Source organism: Alexandromys fortis, unplaced genomic scaffold (assembly GCF_014885135.2).
Source record: "Alexandromys fortis isolate MF-2015 unplaced genomic scaffold, M_Fortis_MF-2015_v1.1 scaffold_189, whole genome shotgun sequence".
Classification (NCBI taxonomy): domain Eukaryota; kingdom Metazoa; phylum Chordata; class Mammalia; order Rodentia; family Cricetidae; genus Alexandromys; species Alexandromys fortis.
Genome location: NW_026068081.1, coordinates 1,778,875 through 1,785,702, shown reverse-complemented (window position 1 = coordinate 1,785,702; position 6,828 = coordinate 1,778,875). Strand labels below are relative to the sequence as shown.

The window sequence follows — 6,828 nt, the reverse complement described above, 5'->3', positions numbered from 1 at the left end:
TTTTTGGTTTTTTGATGCAGGGTTTCTCTGTAGCTTTGGTGCCTGTCCTGGAACTAGCTCTTGTAGACAAGGCTGACCTCAAATTCACAGAGACCCACCTGCCTCTGCCTCCCAAGTGCTGGGATTAAAGGCGTGCACCATCACTGCCCGGCTGCATACACTGCTCTGGCAGAGGACCTGGGTTCAGCTCCCAGCACCAGGATCAGGTGATTTACAACTGTCTCTAACTCTTGTTGCAGAGCATCCAAGAGTCTTTTCTTGCCTGTATAGCCACCTGCACACACACGGTGCACATAAACACGGTGCACGCATGGGTCTGTGCACATGTACGTGTGCGCACGCACCCATAACAAATGAATAAAATAAACACAAAAAATACGTTCTTTGTCTGATCATTGAACCCCTTACCTCCTTGACAAATAAGCTCTGGGCCCTCTTTTCAGCATCTTCTGGTACAGTAGACTGCACTGTTCTCTGCTGACGACCAATCACTGAGATCTAGAGAACAAATCGCATTCGTGCTTTAAGAACTGGTTTGGAAAATAAAATGCTCATTCTTTTAAAAAGTACTCATGAACTCACAGATATGTCTTCCATGGGGAACATAAGCAGGTCTCTGAGGGGATCGCTGTAAATCTGTGTTTTCCGTTGGATGATAACATTCTCATAGTCCAGGGGTTCAACTACCTTGGCCTTTTCCTTTGTAAGAGACCAAAGACATAAATTGTTACTGTCAGACTCCCTGAAGAGGGAAATTCCTCTCTCTGTAGCAAAGATATGCTATTCCGCAAAAAGGTGATTGTTGATACCAAGTACATAAAGCTACTTTAACAAGAGAAACCTTCTCTAAAAGTGTATCCATACACATAGCAAACACAAGTGAACACAAGGACATGCATAAACAAACTCCTCCTTACTATAGATAAGAATTCTAAAGAAATCACACCATATTCTATATATCTGTATGTCTTCCAACAATTCCCTGAATGTTTAGTCAAACAGAAATGGTATATTTAAAAGCCTGTGAGTCATTTCACAAATGTGCACTGTTTGCTGGGTAACTAAGAGGGAAAAAAATCTCAACATCCAAGCTCCCTCTCTGTACCCGATACACAAGCCAAAGAGTGCATTACATTCCAGCTTTGCTAGGGCAAGCGCGAGACCTGGAGATGCTTAATCCTGCTGACGGGGCCTGAGAGGGTGAGGTTTCAGGAGGCAAAGGCTACGGACTCCTGTCAGAGAGCTAAGCGATAGTAGGGTACCAGTCTGAGGTTCCTGTTACAAGGATTGGGTCAATGAAAGCTGAGTATAATATGACATAGGAAGAGGAATAATAATAACCAAAGCACCAACTGGATTCCTTTAGAAGTATTGTATTTAGTATCCATTCATGCACATAATGTGCTTTGATGAAGTCCACACCCATCCTCTCCCTTCCAATTTTTCTGCTACTTCCCTCCACTTTCCTCTCTCAACTGGTTGCTTACAATGCCACTGAGTCCATTAGTGCTGCCTATATGTGCATGGGTGTGGGACCATCTACTAAAGCATGGGCTCATGTCCTTGAAGAAATCTGAGCCTCGCTCAGCAGTCATCAATCGCCAACAGAGTGTTCTCTATGAGCAGGGGGCTGTTTGCTGTCTATTTTCCAGTGCAATGCTCCTAACCACCTACGAAACAGGTATAATCGACTCCAACACATTACAGTTGGGAAAGCCCTGGATTTTACTAGGTTAAATCATTTGCCTATCTTCAGAGGCAAAAGTCAACACTAGGTCTGTACCTGAAAAGACTCATACTTGTTCTCTCCTGCAGTCTCCCCCTCACTCAGAAATACACAAAGATATCACTGTGCAAGGTCTTGAACTTGGGTTATTCCACTACCTACCTGTCTGTCATTTTCTTTCACTGAACATACCATGTTCTATTTTTTCCTCTCTGCCTATTCGAAGGCATGGTACTTCCCACAATAGAAAACCAAGCTAAACTTCTCGATGAGAAGAAAGGGAGAAAGGATGAAGGCCCCACCTTCCCCTTCCAGTGAGATCCGGTTGTGAACCGCTAGCCTTGGGGCCAAGGAAAAGCTTTTCTTTGGTCACTGTCATAACTACAGCACCTAAAACACCCGTGCCTGCTAGACATTCAAGCATTAATTATGGAATGAACTTTGAGATATCCAGACTCAGTTAAAACCATGCCTCTACAGGCTATTTCAAACAATTACATGTTAATTGTTTAAACAATATATGTCAATAATTTCTAATCAGGATGTTTGATTTAAATGAAATTATTTCAGTTGTATTAATAGAAGCTGAATAAGGAAATTCCACATTTAAGATATATTACAGTGGGTCTGGAGAGGTGGCTTGGTGCTTAAGAGTACTTGTTCTTACAAAGGACCCAACACCCACATAAAGCCTCCCCATTTTCTTGGCACCAGGCATGCATCTGCTGCAAAACACTTATACACAAAAACTAATAATAAAATGAATCTAAAAAAAATCAAAAAGACAGTCGGGCAGTGGTGGCGCACACTTTTCATCCCAGCACTCAGGAGGCAGAGACAAGTGAATCTCTGTGAGTTTGAGGTCAGCCTGGTCTATTAATCAAGTTCTAGGACAGCCAGAGCTATTACACAGAGAAACCTGTCTTGGAAAAAAATTAAGAAGACATATTAAACCTTCACCACAAAGATATGATACACGTTTAAAGATATATATATATGACATGATTTAACATTGCATGCTATATACATATTTTTAGCATTACATGGTACTCATTAGTATGTAGAATTTCCATGGTTTTATGTGTCACTTAAATGTTGAAAAATAAGCTGGGCATGGTGATACATGCCTTTAACTCCAGCACAGAGAAGGCAGAAGCAGGCAGAGCCCTGAGTTCGTGGCCAGCCTGGTCTACATACTGAATTCCAGGTCAGGCAAGGGGTACATACTGAGACTCTGTCTGAGAAAAAAAAAACAACAGTGTTTGGGTGTATCTCAATATTAGAGCACTTACCTAGTATGCAAAAGGCCCTGGGCTCAGCCCTCGATACCAAAGAGTTAGAAAAATAAGATACATTAAATATAGCCCTCAGAGTCAAGGCCTAACTTAATGAATTAGCATCCATTGACTAGGCTGTACAGGAAGCTCACATGTATCTGCTTCAAGTAACTCAGTGAAATGACAAAAAGAAATTCCTCTATTGGCTTCTAATAGCACATTAGTATAAAATAAGCCTATGGTACAAAGGATCATGTGTTTAGATGTAAACACTATATGCCTTCTAAAAGTGAAATAAACATTTTCACTATGTTTTAAAAGTCATATATGCATACCACATAAAAAGGGGTTTGTTTTTCATTTCAAACAGTTTCAACCTAATGTTCTAGGTCTTCATTTCTATTTCCTCTATCACAGATAGCAAGATGTAAGAAGAATTAGAGTAACTACTCTGTGGATCACAATGCTTTTCCCTAAGATTGTGATTCTCAACCCATGGATCACAATCCCTTTGGGATCGAACGACCCTTGCACAGGGGTCACATAGCAGATATCCTGCACAGCAAATATTTAGATTACGATTCACAACAATAGCAAAGTTACAGTTATGAAGTAACAATGAAAATAGTTTTACGGTTTGGGTCATCACAACATTAGGAACTGTATTAAAGGGTTCCAGCATTAGGAAGGTTGAAAACCACTGTCTTAACAGAAAACCTAACTAGACCTGCGAACCAGGCTTCACCATATGAGGGGGAAAAAAGAGGCCTGAAACACTATATTTCCCTTTCAAATGGATTAAATCATCAGAGACAAGGAAAAGGTTGGACTTACTTATGGGACTTCATGATTTAATAGATTTAACAGAGGTTCTTCCACACCATAACCTTTATTGAGTTTGGTTTTTTTTTTTTTTGGTCATTTTGTTTGTCTTCTATGATTACCAAACAGAAAGTTCTTACCACACTTACAGATTTTGGGGGGGGGGTGATAAACACATATTTCATATACATATATATATTCAATAAAATATTTTAAATTAAAAACAGAAAGCTGAGCATTCCTTAATCCTAGCACTTGGGAGGTGGGTTTCTATGAGTTCAAGGCCAGCCTGATCCATAATGAGATCCAACAATGGCTACATAGAGAAACACTATCGAGAGAGAGAGAGAGAGAGAGAGAGAGAGAGAGAGAGAGAATGTGGATTTTCTTTCATATTTGTTATTTATCCTTTTAGTTTGTGCAATGATTAGCCTACAAGACTGTTTTCATAACCCCAGAAAACTGTATCATAATAAGCCAGACTTTACTAATCGCTCGAGTAACAACAAGGCCCCAGCGTAGCTTCAGAGTCCATAACAGCGTTAGACAAAAAGGCAAAGGCGCTTATGCAATCTGGAGTAAAGTGAGCAAATGTTTCCATCTCGACTTCCTAAGGAATGACAAGAAAGCAGTCAACCTAAATCTGGAACCTACTCAGTTTTCATCCGGGGAAAGAAAACAAAGCGATCTGTCTTTGAACATTCTCATTCACTGAGCCCTAAGCCCCCTTGGCATAACTTGCTGATGGCAACCTTAGCGTTTGTTGTTCTGCTCACTTAAAGATCACTTTGCAACATTAGGAAAGCACTCACAACTGCATTCTGCTGTTATGACTGAAGGACCATCAAGTATACACACTTTTAACTTTCTACATGACGGAAGTGGCTCAGCTGTCTGACAATATCAGCCGAAGCACCACTATGACCATTCAAGCTCAGATTCTTTCTTCTTTTTGCCACGTTAGAAATAGGACCTGGTCCATGGCAGGCGAGTACTCTAGGACTGAGCTACACTGCAGCCCCAAACTCCATCTTCTAACTCCTGGTCCTGTTCCTTTTGTCACTGTTTCACACACTAAATGGATGGGTATGCAATCCTCAAATCAAATATGTTTACTGAGTCTGGAGATGTAGCTCAGTGGTAGAGGGGCTTGCCTGAACTATCGTATGAGACCCTGGGCTCAATCCCAGCTCTAAAAACATCTCTATGGAGATGCATTTATTTAAAAAATACAAGCTTTCTGGGCCTCCTATAAAGGCAAATAAATCATTATTTCCTCAGTTCTAGTAACAATTTTCAATAGCCTTCGGGGTGTAAATCCTAAATCTAGCAAGAAGCACATACTTCACAAACAGAACATCTTACTATTTCTATTATGGGAAAAACAGAAAAACCATCAGTATAGATTCAGCTGCAGGATGCCTCTTGGCAAAATGACTGGAAAGAAAGGATCCCAACTGAGGGTCTATCCACAGAATCAAAACCGGGACATTCTTCTTTGTGGTAATTCGTACACATCCATTGTGGGGATCTTTCATCATTTTAACTATGCATGTGCAAAGTACAAAACCATGTCTGTAATCCTAAAACATGAGCAAATGGGCATTCTTGCATCACAGCTGACGGAGTACCCACTGGTGTGGACAGTGCAATCACTGAGTCTGTCCCAAAGCACACATGGCTAGTCAGCCTGTGTAGACTATCATTAGGAACATAAGCACAGATCCATTCATTTAAGACAACACCGTGTAGGAACATATGCACAGATCCATTCATTTAAGACAACACCATGAAGGGGCATGAGGAGCACTTGTCACGGAAGCCTGACCACGTCAGTTACATCTGGGAACCCACACCTCCTCTACAAAGCTGTCCCCGACCTCTGCACGCATACCCTGGCACATCTGCACAAACCCCTGCCACATACACACACACCACGTATAGCCACAACCACGGTAGGCAACAATAAAACTTAAACCACAAATAACCTCGTATTTCCAGACAAACACCACCAAACCCAGCCCGACTTACTTCTGCTGAGTTATTGCACTAAAGGTCATGAGTTTACCAATAAATCTTCTATTTTAGAAACCAGTTCTCCTGAAGAATTCGGAGAATGCGTCTTCTGCCAGTCTAAAGTGAGGACTGGCTGCACAGAATCCCTTCTTTATCACACTGGGAGGGAGAACTGAAAGCTTAGCAGCGAGGCATGGGGCCAATTCCAGCACCTGGCCCAACCCATCTGCCACATTAGGTTTCAGTGTGTGACGGGCAAGGCAACAACTGGTTTAAGACGATGACTTGGTTCAACTTTTCATGTGTGTAGTTTTGAGACAGGACTGTATTTTCAGTGGCATCTGAATTCTTTAGTCTTATTCCTTTGTTGTTGTTTTAGAGAGAAATGGGAGAATTACTAGGTATCCCAGGCCAGCCCCAAACTCATGGAAATCCACCCAAGTGCTGGGATCACAGGCATAAGGCACCATGCCTTGCTGAACATTTTTATGGAAGTTGATAGTGTGAAGAAAAAAGAGATGAGTCACTCCATCCCATGGCTCCTCCACCCACTTCACTTGGAACTTTCTGCACTGCCCCTTGTCATTCAGTCCCCCTCCCCCTTTTAGCCACTCAACAGCAGTTTCTAGTGTTCTCTCCAGAGAATACCTTAAAATAACCCTCTGCACTCAAAATGGCCACTGGGGGCATGGAATTTCCGGCAGGAGAGCAAACAGAACAGGTTCAGAATGTGGCACATTTATTGGGTCCCCACTCATGTCCAGCCCCCATCTTAAGCTCTGGTGATACAGACATAAAAAGAATTAGACCTGCCCCTTAAGAAACCCCAACAGTGCAGAAGGCAGATAAACCCAAGACACATGACTGGATCTTAGAAGCTGTCTTAACTTGAAGCCACACTAGGCTCCTACGTCTCTATCATACCTACACCAATGGCCAGTGCTGCTTCTAGCTGGCACAAAGCATTTTACACATAACAACATGGGA

General features: G+C 41.9%; 1 protein-coding gene across 3 annotated transcripts in view; it reads right to left on the bottom strand.

The window, feature by feature from the left end:
- The window catches only part of Dock11 (dedicator of cytokinesis 11), a 195,480-nt gene that overhangs the window by 141,506 nt on the left and 47,146 nt on the right, over positions 1-6,828 (bottom strand). For 2 of the 3 annotated variants that reach the window (XM_050121924.1, XM_050121926.1), the window contains exons 2-3: positions 583-699; positions 409-498 (exon numbers count right to left, since the gene is read on the bottom strand). In XM_050121924.1, the coding sequence (XP_049977881.1) occupies positions 409-498; positions 583-699 (207 nt within the window). Of the gene's footprint in view, positions 1-408; positions 499-582; positions 700-5,856; positions 5,974-6,828 lie in introns of those variants that run through there. The other variant, XM_050121927.1, reaches the window with a different exon arrangement.